Source organism: Capricornis sumatraensis, chromosome 11, assembly GCF_032405125.1.
Source record: "Capricornis sumatraensis isolate serow.1 chromosome 11, serow.2, whole genome shotgun sequence".
Taxonomy (NCBI): Eukaryota; Metazoa; Chordata; class Mammalia; order Artiodactyla; family Bovidae; genus Capricornis; species Capricornis sumatraensis.
The window spans coordinates 39,917,681-39,939,575 of NC_091079.1; the positions used below are offsets into that span (position 1 = coordinate 39,917,681).

Here is a 21,895-nt window from a genome sequence, read left to right on the forward strand (position 1 = left end):
CTGAGCCACCAGGTACTCCTCCTTAAATTTAGAGGCGGTAATTTTTGAGTAGTGAAAAGAGAGGTTTCAAGGCCAATGAGACAGTGTGACCATAGGTGAATTGCCAGACTTATTCAAAGTCACCACCTTATATAAAATGAGGAAGAAAAAGACCTAGATGAGTGATACTGAAAATACCAAATTAATCATGGACACTGTTTTAAAACCAGCCAATCAGAACAGCGGCCAGCTCTATAGAATCATTTAGCCGTTCTGGTGTGCATTGCCTCTGCCAGTACCACCGAGTTCATATTCACTATTAAAACTAATACAGTTGCTATTTTGTAACCTTTATCACAGTAACATGTGAGCAGTAATCAGAAGCTTCTTCACAGAAGGAAAGCAGGAAGAATGCCAGCACATATCACATCACAAAACTTATAAACTGATGTCACTTGAGAATTCAGCATTTCTTCACTTTTTCTAAATGAGGGAATAGGCAGCACAATACAGTGAAAAGAAAATTAAGATCAAGTAACTTTAAGTACCTGATGCTGAGAGTAGACTCATTGGAAAAGACTCCGATGCTGGGAAAGATTGAAGGCAGGAGAAGAAAGGGGCAACAGACGATGAGATGGTTGGATGCATTCACTGACTCAATGGACATGAGGTTAAGCAAACTCTGGGAGATGGTGAAGGGCAGGGAAGCCTGGTGTGCTGCAGTCTGTGGGGTCACAAAGAGTTGGACACGACTTAGTCACTGAACAAAACTTGAGTAAAACTCTCTTCTTTACCATTTCCCAGCTACATGACCTGGGCAATTCACCAAATTATGGCTGCTGCCTTGCAGGAAAAATTTAAGGAATAAATACCCAGGGTACCTGGCATATGGAAGATAATAAATCACTCAGGAAAGATTTCATCTTCAAAGATTGTAGCATAAACATAGAGGAAGTATTAACAAATAGCAGTTGTTATTCTTAGAAAACTAGTTAGTAAAGGTGATTACTTATATATGTAAACTGTCCTGTCCACATTTAAGAAATTCACATGTATAACCATAATCCAAGTTTGTGTCACTTATCAAATTCCTTGGACAATTAATTTATATAATTTTTAAAATTGTAATGAGGTTAGAGACAGGATCCCCAAGACAGGGACAGAAACTTCTCCTGCATATTGTATGATATATGTGCTATTACTTCATGTCTGTTGTAACACTGGCGTCCTCCCCATGTGGTTGATATTCACCACTGTGCCTTCCCCACTAGATCAAGAACATGTAAGTGTAAGGAATGTGTCTTACAACCCAGCATTGCTAAGGCTTAACCTGATGCTTGCCTGGAAACAGGCGGGTCATAACTGTCTCTATTTATTTAATTTAATATTTCCTGGTCCATTATTTAGTCATTGTATAGACATGAGAGTTTATTTCTGGAATAAATGCCTAGGAGGGCAGTTGCTCGGTCATATGGAAAATGTTTATTTAGTTTTAAAGAAAATGCCAAATCACTGTGCAGAGTAGCTGTGACATTTTGCATTCCCTTCAACAATGTACCAGAAACTCAGCCTCCTTACATCCTCCCCAGCATTTGGAATGGTCACTACTTTTCTTTTCAGAAGTTCTCATCATAGTTTTAATTTTCATTCCCTAATGACTAGCAGTGATTTTTTGGGGCGGGAGGGGGCGCGGGAGGTTTCCAAAATCACTGCACATGATGACTTGCAGCCATGAAATTAAAAGACACTTGCTCCTTGGAAGAAAAGCTATAACAAACCTAGACAGCATATTAAAAAGCAGAGACATTACTATGCTGACAAAGGTCCATCTGGTCAAAGCTATGGTTTTCCCAGTAGTCACGTATGGATGTGAGAGTTGGCCTATAAATGAAGCTGGGCACTGAAGAATTGGTGTTTTGGAACTGTGGTGTTGGAGAAGACTCTTGAGAGTCACTTGGACTTCAAGGAGATCAAATAAGTCAACTGCAAAAGAAATCAGTCCTGAATATTCATCGGAAAGTTGAAAGGTGCTGAAGTTGAACGTCAATACTTTGGCCACCTGGTACAAAGAACTGACTCATGGGAAAAGACTCTGATGCTGGGAAAGATTGAAGGTGGGAGGAGAAGAGGATGGGTTGGTTGGGTGGCATCACCGACTCAATGGGCATGTGTTTGAACAAGCTCTGGGAGTTGATGATGGATAGGGAAGCCTGGTGTGTTGCAGTCCATGAGGTCGCAGAGTCAGACATGACTGAGCAACTGAACTGAACTGAATGTCTAGCAGTGCTGAACAACTTCTTATGTGACTATTTTCTAAGTATTTATGTCCCCTTTGGTGAAACATCTCTTCCTACTTATTCCTGTTTTCAAATTGTATTTTGTGATTTGTTTTACTTAAGAGTTTTATGAGTTATTATATACTGGATTGGCCAAGAAGTTTGGAAAAAACCCAAGCAAATTTCATGGCCAATTCAATATTTTGTATATGAGGATTTGTTAGATGTAATGTTTGCAAATATTTTCTTACAGTTTGTAATTTGTGTTTCATCTTCTTAACAGTGTATCATGTATCTTGCAGAGAAATTTAAAGATTTTTAGAAACCAAATTATCAGTTCTTTCTCTTAGAAATAATGATTTTAGTGTCATGTAAAAAATTCTTCAGCACCCCCAAGGGCCAAATGTTTTCTCTTATGCCACTTTCAAAATGTATTATAAGCTTGCCATTGACAGTTATATATGATACATTTGAGTCTATTTTTTTTTCCTATAAGTTGTGGGGTTTGACTGATCTCTCTTTTGCCTGTGGTTATCTGGTTACAACACCACCATTTATTGTAAAGACCATTCTTCCTCTGTTGAATTGTTTCAGCAGCTTTGTTGAAAAATCGCCTGGTCCTACCTCTGTGGTACTACTTCTTGGTGCTTTTTTGCATCCGTCACTTTGCTACTGTCATTCATTCTTTGACACAGTAGCTAAACGACAACCCTTGAAACGGATGGTTCTGTCCACTTTATGGTTATCTTTTAAAACTGCCTTAGTTGTTCTCGTTTCTTTGTGTTTCCATGGACATTTCAGAATTACCCTCTGTATATCCATGAATAATCTCAGAGGCCCCTCAGGAGGGAGGGCATGACAGATATCAATTTCAGGAGAATTGACGTCTTTACTATGCTTTCTTAAAGCAATGAAAACAGACTGTTTTTCTATTTTTTTGAACTTTTGATTGATTTCTTCAGCATTGTGTAGTTTTCATTATATAGAACCTATGCATATTTTGTTAAACTTAGATAAACTATTTATTCTTTTTTTTGAGAGAATATAAACATCTTAAAATTTTTCATTTTCCAAATATTAATATGTAGCAATATAATTAACATTTATATATTTACATTGCATCCTGAAACCTGTATATATATATATATATATATATATATATATATATATACACACACACATATATATATATTATTAGTTCTAGGTCTTTTGTTTCTATTTATGCTTTTTAAAATTCTTCCAGTTTATTTATATAGATTACTAAGACATATGGAAATAAAGAAAAAGGTTTCTTTTTTCAGATTCATATAGCATTGCTATCTTTTTCTTGCCTACAAATTTAAATGCTATATTGAATACCAGTAATGAGTGTGGACATTCTTCATTTGTTTCTTATTTTAGGGAAAATCATTTAGCTTTTCACCAAGTGAGTAACTGAAAGTTGCTCAGTTGTGTCCGACTCTTTGCGACCCCATGGACTGTATAGTCCATGGAATTCTCCAGGCCAGAATACTGGAATGAGTAGCCTTTCCCTTCTCTAGGGGATCTTCCCAACCCAGGGATCGACCCAGGTCTCCCGTATTGCAGAAGGATTCTTTACCAGCTGAGTCAGTGGTCTAATGGAATTATTTTCTCAGGTTAAGCTAGGCCCCATATTTTTCTAAAGGTTTTATTATGAATGAATATCAATTAATATGACATTGTCAGTTTTCTTGTTTGGCTTCTTAATGCAACAGAATATATTAATGGATTTTCAGATACTGACCCTGTCTTACAACTGGAATAAACCCTAGTTAATAATGATGTGGAATTTTTACATATGTGGCTGAATTTTATTTGTCAAAATTTTAAGTATTTTTGCTTTTACATCTATGAGAGTTACTGGTCTGTTGGGGCTTTTTTGTTGTTTTTTGTTTGGTTGGCTGGTTGGTTTGGTACTGTCTTTGCCTAATTTTGGTATTGGAACAGGCTGGAATAAAATGAGCTGAAAATGTTCCTCCTCATTTTTTATTTTCTGGAAGATATTGTATACCACTGTTGTTGATTCTTCCCTAAAAGTTTAGTAGAGTTCTCTGGTGGAACCACGTCAGTCAGGAGATTTCATTTTGAGGATTTTTTTAAACTATGAGTTCAACTTACTTAATAGGTAACTATTCGAATTATCTATTCCTATCAGATGATCTGTAGTAATTTTTTCTTTCCAAGGTCTTCATCAATTTTACCTAAGCTGTCAAATTTACGTGTGTAGACTTTTTCATAGTATTTCCTTATTGTCACTTTGAAGTGTGCAGATTCTGTAATAGCATCCCTAATTCACTCCCGATGTGAATAATTGATACCTTCTTTCTATTTATCTGTCAGTCTTGTTAGAGACTATTCAAAGAACTAGTAGTTGTCCTTTATTTCCTCAGTTGAGCTCTGTGATGCTTGATGAAGTCTGCTCTCACCTTTATTATTTACTTCTCTTTGGATTCTTTGGTTTTATATTGCTTTTCTTTATCTGATTTCTCAAGTGGAATTTTAAAATTGTTGACTCAAAACTTTTTTGTTTCTAATATAAAAATTTAATTCCAGAATTTACTTCTTAGGACTGTATTCCACACATTTTGATATATTGTATTTCTATTTTTATTCAACTCAGTGTATTTTTAATTTCCCTCAAGTCTTCCTCTTTAACAGATGGATTTTCTTTTAAGAAGTGTGATGTTTATGTTCTATGTATCTGGAGATTTTTTTGCTATATTTCTAGAATTGATTACTAGTATGATACAGTTAGTCAGAGAATATATTCTGTATGATTTCATTTCATTTTTCTCTTACCTTATGTCAGATACTCTACTTGAATAAGACAAAATAGACTTTAAAATACTGTTCAAAATATAGAGAAAGTTATATAATGAAAAAGGGGTCAATTCAACAAAAAGTTATAAGAATTATCAGTATATATGTACTTAACATCAGAGCACCTAATATATAAAAATACTGACATATATGAAGAGAAAAATTGACAGAAATGCAACCATAGTAAGAGACTTCAAAGACATCACTTTGCCGACAAAGGTCCATCTAGTTAAAGCTATGTTTTTTTCCAGTGGTCATGTATGGATGTGAGAGTTGGACCATAAAGAAGGCTGAATGCTGAAGAACTGATACTTTTCAATTATGGTACTGAAGATTCTTGAGAGTCCCTTGGACTGCAAGAAGATCAAACCAGCCAATCCTAAAGGAAGTCAACCCTGAATATTCATTGGAAGAACTGATGCTGAAGCTCCAATACTTTGGCCACCTGATACAAAGAGCTGACTCATTGGGAAAGACACTGATGCTGGGAAAGACTGAGGACAAAAGAAGGGCCATCAGAGGATGAGATGGTTAGATGGCATCACCGACTCACTGGACATGAATTTGAGCAAATTTCGGGAGATAGTGCAGGAAGGGAATCCTACATGATGTAGCCTATGAGATAAAAAAGACTGAGGCACAACTTACCAACTCAGTCAGTTCACTTCAGTCACTCAGTCACGTCTGACTCTCTGGCCCCATGGACTGCAGCATGCCAGGCCTCCATGTCCATCACCAACTCCCAGAGCTTGCTCAAACTCACTTCCATTGAGTCAGTGTTGCCATCCAACCATTCCATCTTCTGTCGTCCCCTTTTCCTCCTGCCTTCAGTCTTTCCTAGCATCAGGGTCTTTTCCAGTCAGTCAGTTCTTCACATCAGGTGGCCAAAGTATTGGAGTTTCAGCTTCAGCATCAGTCCTATCAATGAATGTTCAGGACTGATTTCCTTTAGGATTGACTGGTTGGATCTTCTTGCAGTCCAAGGCACTCTCCAGAGTCTTCTCCAACATCACAGTTAAAAAGCATCAGCTCTTCAGCATTCAGCTTTCTTTATAGTCCAACTGTGACATCCATACATGACTACTGGAAAAACCATAACTTTGATTAGATGGACCTTTGTCTGCAAAGTAATGTCTTTGCTTTTTAATATGCTGTCTAGGTTGGTCATAGCTTTTCTTCCAAGAGCAAGCATCTTTTAATTTCATGGCTGCAGTCACCATCTGCAATGATTTTGGAGTCCAAGAAAATTAAGTTGCTCGTTGGTTCCGTTATTTCCCCACTATTTGTCGTGAAGTAATGGGGATGGATGCCATGACCTTTGTTTTTTGAATATTGAGTTTTAAGCCAGCTTTTTCAGTCTCCTTTTTCACCTTCATCAAGAGGCTCTTTATTTTTCTTCACTTTCTGCCATAAGGATGGTGTCATCTGCATATCTGAGGTTATTGATATTTCTCCCGGCAATCTTGATTCCAGCTTGTGCTTCTTCTAGCCCAGCGTTTCTCATGATGTACTCTGCATATTAGTTAAATAAGCAGGGTGACAATATACAGCCTTGATGTACTCCTTTCCCAGTTTGGAACCAGTCCTTTGTTCCATGTCTGGGTTCTAACTATTGCTTCCTGACCTGCATACAGATTTCTCAGGAGGCAGTTAAGGTGGTCTGGTATTCCCATCTCTTTCAGAATTTTCCACAGTTTGATGTGATCTACACAGTCAAATGCTTTGGCATAACCAATAAAGTAGAAGTTTTCCTGGAATTCTCTTGCTTTTTCTATGATCCATTAGATGTTAACCATTTGATCTCTGGTTCCTCTGCCTTTTCCAAATCCAGCTTGAACATCTGGAAGTTCTTGGTTCACATACTGTTGAAGCCTGACTTGGAGAATTTTGAGCATTACTTTGCTAGCTTATGAGATGAGTGCAATTGTGCAGTGATTGGACCATTATTTGGCATTGCCTTTCTTTAGGATTGAAATGAAAACTGACCTTTTCTACTCCTGTGGCCACTAATGAGTTTTCCAAATTTGCCAGCATATTGAGTGCAACATTTTCACAGCATTATCTTTTAGGATTTGAAATAGCTCAACTGGAATTCTATCACCTCCACTAGCTTTGTTCACAGTGATGCTTCCTAAGGCCCACTTGACTTCTCATTCCAGGATGTCTGGCTCTAGGTGAATGGTCACACCAGCATGGTTATCTGGCTTATGAATATCTCTTTTGTATAGTTCTTTTGTGTATTCTTGTTGCCTCTTCTTAGTATCTTCTGCTTCTGTTAGGTCCATACATTCCTGTTCTTTATTGTCCCCATCTTTGCATGAAATGTTCCGTTGGTATCTCTAATTCCTTAAAGAGATCTCTAGTCTTTCCCATTCTACTGTTTTCCTGTTTCTTTTCATTGATCACTGAGGAAGACTTTCTTATCTCTCCTTTCTATTCTTTGGAACTCTGCATTCAGATGGGTATATCTTTCCTTTTCTCCTTTCCCTTTAGCTTCTCTTCTTTTCTCAGCTATTTGTAAGCCCTCCTCAAACAACCATTTTGCCTTTTTGCATTTCTTTTTCTTGAGAATGGTCTTGATCCCTGCCTCCTGTACAATGTCACAAACCTCTGTCCATAGTTCTTCAGGCACTCTGTCTATCAGATCTAGTCCCTTGAATCTACTTGTCACTTCTACTGTATGACTGTAAGGGATTTGATTTAGGTCATACCTGAATGGTTTAGTGGTTTTCTCTACTTTCTTGAATTTAAGTCTGAATTTGGCAATAAGGAGTTCATGATCTGAGCCACAGTCAGCTACTGATCTTGTTTTTGCTGACTGTATAGAGCATTTCCATCTTTGGCTGCAAAGAATATAATCAATCTGATTTCAGTATTGACCATCTGGTGATGTCCACTTACCAAGTGAACAACAGCAAAAAGAGACTTCAATACCCCACTTTTATTAAATCTCAAAGTTGTATTTTTTAAAAGAAAAACAAACTCAAAAACTGTTAGATAAAGAAAAAAGAGATATATAAACAAATTTAGAAATATACAATGGATAACACAGAAATAAGAAAGAATAAACTAAAGACTTCACCATAATACCTGATACTATAAAACTCCTGGGAGAAAACATAGGGAAAAAACTTCTTGACACTGATCTTGACAATAATATTTTGGATATGATTCAAAATATGATATAAGATATAAAAGCATAGGCAATAAAAACCAAAACAGACAAGTGGTAGTATATTAAATTAAAATGATTTGCATAGCAAAGAAAATTTTTAAAAACCATTCTAAGTAATGTGAAAAAATTTTACTTGCAAACCATGCATCCAATAATGAGTTAATTTGCAAAATATATAAGGAACTCATACTACTCAATACCAAAATACAAATAATACAGTTAAAATGAGCTAGGGTCTAATAGATACTTGTCTAAAAAAGAAATGTAAATAGCTATCAAATACATAAGAATTTGCTCAATATTTCTAAATCTCAGGGTAACACAATTCAAAAACACAGTGAGATATCACCTTACACCAACTTGGGCAACTATCAACAAAATGACAAAGATAATAATGTAGGCAAAGATAAGAAGGAAAGAAACCCTTGTGAATCTCTGGTGGGAATGTAAATTGGTACCACTCTTATAGAAATCAGTATGAGGATTCCTCTAAAGAGGTAAATAGGGGTGGCACATTATCCAGCAATCCCACTTCTGGATATTTTTCCAAATTAATTGAAATCTATATCTTGAAAATATATCGATTTCCCTTATGCAAGATTTGTGGTGATTGTTCAGTTGCTAAGTCATGTCCAACTCTTTGCAACCCCATGGACTGCAGGACTCCAGGCTTCCCTGTCCTCCACTATCTCTCAGAGTTTGCTCAAGTTATACAAGATTAATAGAGACCTAATGAGTAATGCGGTGATGGTAGGCAGTGATATGAAATATTTGACATTTGTGACAAGGATAGGTAGTCAGCAAACCACGCCTAGCATACACTCTAGTTGTTATAGAGGTTGTGGTATATGAATTAGTTTGGTTGTGGTGTGCTTTTTACAGTGCATACATTTATCAGAACATCAACTCATGCACCTTAAACACATAGTTTTATATGTCTAAGATATCATCAAAAAGCTGTATTAAAAAAAAAAAACTGATGAAATAGTTTAGTAAAGGGACTCAGTTCTTGCTATATGTGATAAGATGACAGCTTTAAATAAGACATACTCTCATAGTATATAATATATCCCAGGTTACAAGGCAAATACATCAAAGCCAGAGCTTATTTCTTATTTCACAAGAGATACTGTTTGGGGAATATGATTGAGTTGCTGTGCGTATTACAAGATTAAAAGTTCTAAATAGTATTTAAATTTTTCATTGTGAAAAGTCTTAGAAATACTTAAAAAGGACAAGAGTTGGGGAAATATACTTTATTTTTTGTTTTTGTTGTTTTATGGCTATACAAAGACAATGTTATAATACCAAAACTGGTTATATTTTTTTCTCTGAAAAAGTAGAAATTCATAAATTCTCACTTCATTACTCAGAAAGCTTAGTAAATTTGCCATCAGTTTTTCAAAGCCTCATTAAACTTCCCAAAACTTTCCTAGTAGAACAGAGGAGTGGTTCCCAATTGAAGTCATGAGCAATATTACAGTAATTTGATAATTAATTTAAAAGCTCATTTTATTCTTACTGGGTACTTTTTTTAAAGTGCTGTTTTTATGATGTTAGTATAGACACTAATTCATCAAGGGTTACCAACATATTCTCATTGTTGGCCATTAGTAAATTCCCTAGGTTAAAGAATATATATATATATGCTTACTATTTTTAACATTTCATTATTATTTTTATGTGTATCTATTTTTAAATTATAATTTGATATAATACAAGAAGTCAGGGAATCCCCAGATTTCAAAATAGTCTGCCTTCTAAAGGCATTGCTGTCGCTTTATTCATTGAAATTCATGACCATCCCTGTAGGGAAACACTGTTAAAATCTTTCATAAACTAGTGTATACAGCATATTAATCCTAAATTACTGGATTTAACATCTGGCAAAGGTAGTACTTTTTGTACAATAAGAGAAGGAAAAAGAAAATTGCTTTTTTATTTAGTGGAACAGAGCAGAGTTTGGAAACATCTCTAAATAGACATTTTCCCCAAAATCCTTCCTGCCCCCAATCTCCATGGTCTCAGAGACATCAAGTGGCCCCAAGAGAACTTCCCACATAATAAAAGATTTAGTAAGACTTAAATCAGAAATTGAAGATTGAATCCCAGTTATGCTACTTACCAGCTATTCTCTATAAATCTTCATTTTCGGATTATAAATTGTGGATAAAAGTGTCTGCCCAGAAAGAATGCTCTCAGGATGAAATGTTCCCTGGTTTGTAGGTAAGGATTGAGTATACAACACGGTAAAGGGAACACTTCGTATGCTGAGTCAGCACCTGCCAGAGACCCTACTAAAGAATGCATGATGTGCTGAAAAGTCTGCCTTTCAGAAGATAATGACTCATCATCTAAGCAGATTCCTATGTGACATTTGGAGGGCTCATGAACTAGGAAGCTTAATATTCACAAAGCCAAACCCAGGAGGGACTGAGGCCGACAATCTTCCTCTGCGTAGAAAGCGAAAGATCAGCTTCCTAGCTAGCCTGTTGTTCATTTTCTCACTCTTTCTGGCATCCAAAACCAGAGGTTTTCTAGAACTCTCCTTTCATTGTGAACTCCCAGAGCCCCAGCTGTTTAGATTCTGGAGAAGAAAAATGAAAATGGGGCGGCTCCTGCTTGTAATGAGGTCCTTTATCAAAGCTGTTTGGTGCCTCATACTGCAGTAGAAACTGGAGCAGCTGGGAGTGAATGGGGATGGAGGTGGGGATGAAGTATGTGTGTTTGTGTGTGTGTGTGCACGCGTGTGCATGTGTGTGATTTCCGTACAACTGACTTTATCCAAAATCATAGTGTAGAAGAAAATGGAGTGGCTGGAAGTAAATGTGGCTAATGAGTCAAGTGTGTGTGTGTGTGTGTGTGAGAGAGAGAGAGAGAGAGAGATTTACATATCTCTGATCTTACCTAAAACTTTATTTCAAATGCTTGATTGGAGCAAGGAAATGAATACATGAAGGAGAACTCTGCACTGGATACTCGTCTTCCTTGAAAAGAGCTCCTAAGCTCCTGGGAATCCCCAAGGGTTCCGAGTCATGTTTATTTCTCACTGAGAATGTTTCCTCCTTGTGCATGATTTATTTTCAAGCCTCTTATATTCTTCATAGGGATACTGAATTTTATTAACCCACATATGTTAAGAATCCCACCTTCTTTTAATCTAGTAAACTAGAAAACTTAACTTGGTATTTTTAAGGTAAAACATATATTAACTGCCTCCAAAGTAAGCAACTGTCAAAGGGAACATGTCAAGGGCATGATTTTTTTTTTCCTTTTTCCCCAAAGTCACCATTCACCTATAGAAGAAATGGAATTGCATTTTTATTTAATATAAGTAAAAACATTTTGAAAATCAAAATTTTAAGAATAAAGATATACTTGAAAGTTTTTCTAAGGAGGCAAAGTAACTCAAAATAATCATGTATGGTGTTATCTTCTCATTATAAAAAAAAATCAAAATTGCAAAAATCATGAAAGCTTTGAAAATGGAAAAAAATAAAGTGAATTTTGACCCTCCTGAACTATTTGATTATGAAAATGGTAATTACCCTGGTAAAGCCCATTTGCAGTGCTTGTCAGTACTCGACATGACACAGACTTTGTTCACTGAGGTATGTACTGAAAACAGTTGGCAGCAATTTTTGTAAGACTGCGGCTGCCTGAGTTGGTGAAACCAGTTGCAACAGCTGTGCAGTAGTATCTCATTGTGGGCTTGGTTTGCATGTCTCTGATGTCACTGATGCTGATCATTTCTGATGATGCTGATCATCCTTTCGTGTACCTGCTGGCCATCTACACATCTTCTTTGAGAGAAATGTCTATTCATATCTTCTGCCCATTTTTTAATCAGAGTGTGTTGTGTTTTTTCCTGTTGAGTTATATGAATTCTTTACATTTTTGGATATTAAGCCCTCACCAGATAATTTGCAAATCTTTCTTCAGTTATTCAATCAAATATCTTGAAATCGTCCTTGACTCGAGTTTACTTTCAATCGCACACATTTTTTAGCTGAAAACCTTTGCAACTTCCTTTCTTTATTTCAATCATATTCCCATAGAGTTTATCAACAGTGTAGCCCGAATTATCATTTTAAGACTTAATACCAATTCTTGTCTCTCTGTGCCCAGAAATCTCCAGTGGCTTTTTGTGTCACTTGGAGTGAAGCTCATAAAGGGCTGGAATGCCCTGCGTTATTCCTTGACCTCATTTCTTGACCTATTGTTGTTGTTTAGTTAGTTACTAAGTTGTATCTGACTCTTTTGTGACCCCATGGGCTGTAGCCCACCAGGCTCCTAAGTCCTTGGGGTTTCCCAGGCAAGAAGAATACTGGAGCAAGTTGCCATTCCCTTCTCCCCAGGATCTTCCCCACTCAGGGATCGAACCCACATCTCCTGTGTCTCCTGCATTGGCAAGTGGATTCTTTACCACTGAGCTGCCTGGGATGCCCCCATTATTCACTCAGTTCATTCCATCCCAGTGCCAACAGCCCTTGGGTTTTCCTCAAACTGTCCTAGAATATCTCCATCTCAGGGCCTCTGAAATTGACTTCTGCCTCGAGTGTTTCTCTCACAAACATCCAGATCTCTTTTATCTCTTGAGGTTTTGCCTTCATGACAACATGGATTTCCTATCCCACAGCCGCTCCTACACTCTGTTCTTGTCCATGCTTTATTTTCTTGACTGTACTTATCACTACATCCAGAAATATTAACTTGTTTATGCTTTTCCATGCTGTATCCTACTCGAGACTGTAACTCCCAGGAGGACATTTTTTCTGCCTGCATTGCTTATTACTCTGTCTTTTCAACAAAGAAAAGACCAGATGAATAGTAAACCCTCAATAAATATTCATTGAGTGAATGACTACATTTTGAGGAGAGTTATGCTTAGCGAGATTCATGGGCTCCAGGTGAGCTTTGTTCCAAGGAGATGATAAATGGCTCGATGGACATCATCTTTGGATGCTCAGTAGATAGGTGGACCTGAAAGTCTAGTATTTACATTGGAAATGAGGAAAAGAGTGTTACTTGTGTATATAGCAATGCAGATCAAAGCCTTAGGAGTAGATGTGATGGCGAAAGGTGACCACTGATCTGAGGAAAGATGAGTTGATGTTGGAATCAAAGGCTAAACTTAAGCACATCTCTGCCCTCTGCTTTTTGTTCTGATTGCCTTTAATTTCTTGCCCACCCCACAGCTGACAATAGGTGTAAAAATTTTAAAGTGCCAACTACATCAAATCATTGACATATTCTTGACAAGGTATGAAAATATTAATCATTCTGAAATGTCTTCATATTTAGGCTATTTATTTTTCTGACAACCAAGCTCCAGTTTAACAGAGATGCAGCAAATATATTTTTGAGAAAAAGTTACTTGTATTTTTACCCAGTTGCAACATTCAACAGTATTCTCCCTTTTACCAAGAGTACCGAAAGCACACCTCATGTTTTCCAAAGCCGTCCCACCTTTTTACACCTAGTGGATTTATACAAGTTGACACTGAACGCATTCAAAACCCGCGTGTAAAATGAGCTGGCTGCACAGAGAATGAAGGGGCTCTTTTGTGAACTGAATTGTGGCCAGAGAAAACCTGCTGTGTGACCAGGAACCCCTCACAGTGAGATGAGGCAGGTCACTAAAAATAAGGCTCCCGAAATCATAATGGCTGAGACACTAAAATCAATTTAGGTGGAGTCATTTTAGGAATTTAAAATACTTAAACCAGAGCTCTGGTGTTTTAATACTTAGCATTGGAAACTAAGAACTCCCAGTGTCATGAAGGGAATTACTTGGCCCGCATAGCTATCTCGCCTACATTGAATAGATGCATTGATTTAACAACCAAGTATGATAATCAAAACTAATTAAATTTAAAATGAGTGCACACATTATATTTTAGAAGTGAACTGTTTGGCTTATAGCATCGAAAACACTCATATCCCTTGCTTTCAGTATTTCATATTCATTTGTCCAACAGCAAATAGCAACTGATTCTAGAGAATAGTGAAGAGTACTTGTTAATCATTCTAATCCAAATTCTTCATTTGAATTGTCTCTAAAGAAATAAAAATACTTTTAAATCTACTGCTTCTCTTTGTTTACACTTTATCAAGAGTAAAATTTTAATCTGGCCAAGTGTATTTCTGTGCAGCGTTGATCAATGTTGAAAAGACTCTCCTGGGTGATAATCATGTTAAGTCCTTCCAGCTCATGGAGCACTGTATTTTGAAGTAAATCGTCATTTGAAATTAACAGGCAGAACAAAAGCGCCAACAGTTTCCATAGGTTAGATATCTTTGATTCTAGTTAAGTTTATTGCACTTTAAAGAGAAGGTCTAGCTATTATCTAGTAGTGTGGTTATGTTTCATTTATCTCAAGGAAATTGATTTTTATTTTGTGTGGCTCACCTCTCTGTCCCTTTCAGGAGCTGGAGTTTTCGAATCTCTTTGCTGTCCTCCACTGCATTCATTCCTTCTTCGCTGCCAAAGTGGCTTGTTTGGACCCTCTGTTTCTAGGCAGTCAGGCTGCTGCCTCTGCAGCTTCCAGCTCCGGAGTAGCGAGCAAAGCCAAGTATATGACCTGACAATCTGAGCTCGGCCTCCCTCTCATCTTGACTTGTAAACAGAACGACCTTACTCATCGCCGCAGACAATGGAGAAGCCATCACATCCCCAAGTTAGCAGGGAAGCCAAGTGGAAATCTGAGTGGAGAAGGAGATCAGACGGATCCCCAAAGCATTCTGTTCGACGGCCTTGGGGGATTGTTCTAAATGAGCGGGACGACTTGCTCTTCCTCGTTGGGTCAGGACCTCTGTGTTGCTTTCACTGAAAGGGAAGATGAACCGATGAATGACTCGAGTGTGTAAATAATATAAAAATTGTAAGCTACCTATAAATAAAACACCCATTAAACAGTCACGTCTGTATTTTAGACTATTTTGTATGACAAATGCATGAAGGGCCTGCTCAGGAACCAGTGCCCTGCTATTATATGAGGAGTGACAGAAGGAGGCAGAGGCTCCGAGACCAGAGTGAAGACCCTTGTCCAAGAAGAGAGCACCTCAGCTCACTGGTGTGGATCTCTGCTTATAGCTTCACCCCATGACTTGACAGTGGCACCCCAATTTGTGTATGCTGTTGTAAATCATTGCTGAGAATTTCAAAAAGATTGTTGCATTCGACCTATAATAGACACGATGTGAAATGGAATATTTCTTCCTGGGGTCACTGACACCAAATGTGTTATTCACAGCCAGTGTTCCTTCAAAGATGCCAAAATGTGTTAATTTAGTGAGGAATGAAGGAAACATCCATGAACCTCTTGTCCTCTCCTTCATTTACGGAGATTTCTATTTTACCTGGAATTTATTATTAAATTAAAATTTCATAAATTTTCAGTGACCCCAGAGCCTTTCATAGAGAAAATATCAATTCATGTGGTGTAAGAGACGGTTCCTTCTTGTATTCCTAACCTCACCTGGAGCTGGAGTTAATCCTGATCGGAAATGTCCCCAGGAAGTATTCTCAAATCTATTACTTTTGTTGGGTAAATAACATCATTCCATTTTAGTTAGAGCATATGAGAGAATAAGGTAAGATATGAAAATACAAGTTAAAACTTCTACCTTATCATGTCATAAAAAGCAGTCATGCAATGCCACATTATGAATTATTGTAGGCATCTTGTCCTAGGAATGTAGGTATAAAGGGGTTGGAGATTTGAAAGCCCTGAAGTGCACACAGCTCAGATCCCAGATGTTTGTATAACACTGTCCTACACCACAGCTGTGCTGAGATCTTCTTTTAAACAACCAGCTCTCTATCAAGAAAAAATTACTTTTATGTTAGTACACATGTTCCCAACTCAGTCACACTTGTTGCATACTTCCTTGTGAAGATGACCAAATATATAATAAGGTGGACTAATTTTAAAAAGAAGGAAAAAAATCTCTCAAGAAGGAAACATTATTTGTAAAAAGGACACATGAACATTATAATTAAAAGTGAACATCAAGCTATTTCCATAATCATTGTAAATTATTAATTCACTCTGTATCTGATCAATTCTTAAGCACATTAAATTGAAAAGAAGTGAAGTTTCAGGACTGTAGCTGAGTAAGTGCTCAGTTTGATCTAGGTGTCCTTTTAAAAAGAACTAGGGCAAACTGGACAAAATACAGTTCTAACATAGTTTATTTTGACCATCTAACTGAATACATTTTCATAACAGGAATATGGTGGCTCAGGAGGTAAGAATCTGCCTGCAATGTTCCATCCCTGAATCAGGAAGATCCCCTGGAGAAAGGAATGGCAACCAGTATTCTTGCTGGGAGAATTCCATGGACAGAGGAGCCTGGCAGGCTATATAGCCCAGAGGGTTGCAAAAAAATCAGATATAACTGAGCGACTAACATAGCATAATGGGGATATGACTATGGCATTATGGCTCACTGTTTTTTGATCAGATACAACAGTCATTCTAAAATCAGAAGCCACCAAAGACAGACTTCAGGAGGCCACCAGCCCAAGGGGGCGGGGTGTGGAGAGATGGGCCCCGCGTCAGGATCTGAGCAGAGCAGCCAGCTCATCACAAGACCTCTGTCACCACCTCGAGTGTGTGTTAGCCTGCCCCATATTGGGGTGACGTCCGTGTGTCCGTAATGTGATGATCAGTCGGGCCGCAGGCAATAAGAAATGGGCTACTCAACCTAAAGAAAGAGAAAGTTTTGAAGCTTTCTACAAGTATAACATAATCATTTAAAAATGTCAGATTTTGTAAAAACTCCATTCAAAAAAACACAAAAAAAAGCAATTTAATTAAATACCCTTTTTGTACATCATAAAGCTCTTCTAGGCTGTGCTTATGTGTATGTAAAGGAAAAGGTGCACAATGAGATATGTGTGGGTATATGTCTCCTTGTATGACACGCACACACACACACACGTGTATATATAATAAAATGCTAATCACAAATTCTATAGAAGAATATATTTCAAATAAATATATTAATATACTTTACATTTACATTGTAAATTATAGGCTAAATTAAAATTTATGATAAAACCATGTTGAGTTTATTTTTGATACTACTGAGAAACAAAACCCACAGGCCTAAATTGCTACTTAACATGACTAGTAGAGAAGCCACCTATTACAAAAATATTACTTTGATTTTCCTCAGTTAGCAAATAACATTTAACATATTTTTTCACTGTGCAATGATTAGACACTGAAATTTGTTATAACTTGGACTACTTGAATGAGAAAGCTTAGAAATAAACAAAAATATTCAGATTAATCTCTACTTCTCATGTAATTTAGGTTTAGATGCATGAGATTTTCTCCTTAAATCCTAGTTTATACTAGAGCCATTTTAACAGCAGAATGCTTAATTATGTGTTAATCTCTCCAGTGCCTTGGTATATGTGTGTATGTGTGTGTGTGTGTACATACACAATATACATATATATATACGTATATGTATACATATGTATGTATATAAATACATGCTAAAGTTCATGATGGTATACATTGTATAAGCTCAAAGGCAACATTACATTATATATACTTGGGTCAGAGAAAGGAGTTCAAATATCTTTTGACCTCTTTGCTAACTACTATAACAATGTATATTGCCTGATAAAGAATCACAGTTCATTTAAGCTGAAGTATATTAAAGCAGGGACATTTGTAATTTGTTATATTGCAACAAGTGTTTATTTCAAAGCTACTTTAATAGATAATGTAAGTGTAATGTGTACCCCAACATTCACCATCCAACACTATTTTTAAAGGGAAAATAATGAGTGTCATTTCTTGCCCATTTTTCAGGCATGCATCAACTTAGAGTTTTAAAGCCTTTGATCACAAAACACATTCAGCAAGAAGAAACAAGTCCTTGAAAATAAATGCCAACCCCATATTTACTATGTCAGCAGAAAGACTTTCCTTTGGGGACATTAAAGTTAGAGGTTTCCCTCATTTTCAAAAACAAAACTTGTCATAAACTTTGTTTACATGGAATGCTGGGTTTGAGAAATGCTTGATTTATTACTGTGAAAAAGTATTCATCCTAACACAGATGTAGAATTACTGCTAGAAATCAGCAATGTGGAGAAGCTTTAAAAGCACAAGGAAGATCTTGTGCGTAGCTCTTTAAGGTAAGTGTTAATGTTCTATAATATTAACACACGCTTAACACTGCTGTCCTGATGACTCTCCATAAGGAATTACTTTATTCATTCCTCTAAAACTCTTGTTTATGATTTACTTTTATTGCCTAATACTTTAAAATTATAATTCACTTCTTTGCACATTTGAAGTTGCTTTTAAAGATGAATAGAATACTATAAATGTTATATATTTTATACATATTAAAATGCAATGAAAATACCAGAATTATGAAATGTAAATATATTTATTTCATTTTTAATTGTTTTGGTGGATGTTTGTAAAATGTAAATTAATATATGTGACAACAAATTGTCACTTTGTTCTTTAAGTTCATTAATGTACTACTAATAAAACTGTACCTTTTTTAATGACGCATACAGGAAAATAAAAACAAACTTTTTACTACATCTGTGTTTTCACTTCCTGGGTTTGGTTTGTAGAGTTCACAGATGTTTAGATCATGCCCTTAGAAAACTTCGCTGCCATGAACAGGGGCAGTGGTGAGCTGCTTACCTTGGGTGTATAACCCTAAGGACACAATTTCTGGCCCACCAGTATGAAATGGAGCAGAACCTTATGGTCCTTCCCTTCATGTCTTTTGCCTGCCTTTCATCTGTGGAAAAACTTTAGCCAAAGAATACATTTAATCAGAGAAGTGAGAACACGCAGAAACAAAGGAAAACGGTCAAAGGAGATCAAATAGTAATAATGTAGTCATTAAGCACAGTCAAGGACCTTTATTTAGTTTCTTCTCAAGGGTTATAGATCATATTCTGAGCCGTATCCTATGAACTGTCTTATAGATATTGAAACCCCCACCAAGTGGAAGAAGTTAACTACAAGATGACCAGACTGACATAAGCTGCTACAGTTTCAAGAAATGGCCTCAGGGAAATGGAAACCAACTGACCCTAGAACTGAAGATTAACTGCACCTAAAGCAATCAAGATGATGTTGGTCAGACCACTGATGGCCAATTTTAAGATAACTGTTAGAGCTGACTGCTGTTTCTGCATGTAGCCTCCTGCCTCCATCTATGAAGCCCCTGCCCCCGATTGTCAAGGGTTAGAGGGGAGGAGTTGGCCTTTGGACAGGAGTCTACACTCCCCGCCGGTTGCCACCATCCAAAATAAAGAAAACTTTCCTTTCCACCAACCTGTACTGTTTATTGGCTTTTGAGCAGCTTTTAGTAACAAGTATTAATGTTTATGAAGATTAGTTATCTGGCCCCTAAAGGCCCTAGAGATGGAATAAAGATGATATTTGTCCAATTATTTCAGCAAGCAGAATTACTGAAAGCAAGACTAGAGTTGTGAATGGCTTCACCATTGTGAAGTCGTCAGAATTACGGCTTCACAATGGTCCATTAACAGCTGAATCTATACTAAGAAGACTGGTCTGACAGGACATCACTATCTGGTCATTCGTAACTGAGAAGCTGCTCATTTCTGTGTCATAAGAGACTCCAGTTTTCTTTCAGGTAATTACAGTGCCAAAGAGTGAACAATTGTAGAAATAGTTTTGAAACAATTCTGATATCTATGTTATTTTAGTTTCTTAATGATTTGCTCTCATTTTATCTTTTTTTGAAAAAAAATTTGCTGGAAAATTAATACTTGTTCATCGTAAATAATTAAACCAATCAAAAAGAACACAAAACCTCCAAATAGATACCATAGTAAGTCTCACCACCACCAAAAACAAGCACAGTTCCTCTTAGATGAACTTTGCATATATATCTGATCCAAGAAAATCCTGCATGTTGTGGAGCAACTAAGCCCAAGCATCACAACTACTGAGTCTGTGCTCTAGAGCCAGGGAGCCACAGCTACTGATGCCTGAGTGCCCTAGAGCCCATGCTCCACAACAAGAGATGCCAACATAGTGAGAGGTCTGCACATCAAAGCTGCAGAGAGTAACCTGCACAGCAATAAAGAGCCAGTACCATCAACAATAAATAAATAAATAATTTTTTTTTAAAGCTGAATTTTTCTGACACATTCACAGCACTTGGCCACCTTTACTGCTCTGGCTGAAATTACCATCTCTCTCAAGCCTTAGTTTCTACAAAGGCCATGACCGTGGCTACAGAGCTTAGCTGTGTATCTTCACCACCGAGCTGAGCCTGGAACACAGAAGGGGCTTAATGAAAAAGCTTACTGCTAAATTATTTCCATAAAAGTACTAATTAAAAGTGAAGCTTTGTTCAGAATTAAAGGGAATGAAGAATTGATGCTTTCGAGCTGTGGCGTTGGAGAAGATTATTGAGAGTCCCTTGGACTGCAAGATCAAACAAGTCAATCCAAAAGGAAATCAGTCCTGAATATTCATTGGAAGGACTGATGCCAAAGCTGAAACTCCAATACTTTGGCCACCTGATGTAAAGAACTGTCTCACTAGAAAAGACCCTGATGCTGAGAAAGATTGAAGGCAAGAGGAGAAGGGGGTGACAGAGGATGAGATGGTTGGATGGCAACACTGACATGATGGACATGAGTTGGGAGCTGGTGATGGACAGGGAAGCCTGGCATGCTGCAGTCCATGTGGTCTCAAAGAGTCAGACACGACTAAACAACTGAACTGAACTGAAAATGAATGACATTGCAAATTAAGTGATCCAATATACATGGCGGGGCTGAGTCAAGGACCATCTGTTGTAATTCCTATCAGTCACCACATTCAGGCTCCCATCACCTATGGAGAATACTTATCTCCTTCCTGTTTGGTCTCGGGGCTAGGAGTTTGACCTGTTCTAAAAATCCACTGTGATTCAGCCATGGAGTCCCTTAAGAAACAGAGAGCTGACTATGTCACCTACTCCATACTTAACAAAAATCTCCTGCAACTTTACTGGAAATTTCAATCCGTTAATATGACACAAAGGAAAGAGTATGCCCTGGATCCTCCCACTTCCTCACTTCTTCCACGTACAGTGTGGATCATACGGAACTATAGCAGAAGCCAAACGGTGTCAAATCTGTTTATACAGGGCTTTAACTTAATCTTCTTTCCCTGGATGCTCCACCCAACCCCCATACCTTCCTCCTCCTTTAGAATTAATTCTGCTCTTGCGAATAGCAAAGTCTCTCTTTTCTGACCTTCCTACCCTGAAACTCCAGCCAAATTTCCTTTATGTGCCCTATTTTTGTCTTTCCAGAATAATGTCTGAAATGTCTCAGAAGATTATAGAATATAGTTGTCATTCCCATTTATCGATACTCACAGAGATGACGAATGCTTGAATACTGGGGCTGCTTCCTATTCATCAACATATCCTCTGTGTAAGAACAATGCTTGATGCATAATAGTAATTTAATGCATACTCTATGCTAATTAAAAATTAAGAATGAAATGTGGGAATGAGGACATAGAATCCTTCATATCACTTTTTGTAATATAACCTCCTTCACATGAATAGTTGCCACCCTACACAAATTTTATAAAAG

The 21,895-nt window shown here is 37.2% G+C and overlaps 1 protein-coding gene across 2 annotated transcripts in view; it reads left to right on the forward strand.

The window, feature by feature from the left end:
* The window catches only part of SNTG1 (syntrophin gamma 1), a 140,446-nt gene extending 125,587 nt beyond the window's left edge, over window positions 1–14,859 (forward strand). For both annotated transcript variants that reach the window (XM_068983816.1, XM_068983817.1), the window contains one exon: window positions 14,701–14,859. In XM_068983816.1, coding sequence (XP_068839917.1) covers window positions 14,701–14,859 — 159 coding nt within the window. The remainder of the gene's footprint in view (window positions 1–14,700) is intronic.
* Window positions 14,860–21,895: the final 7,036 nt, after the last annotated feature.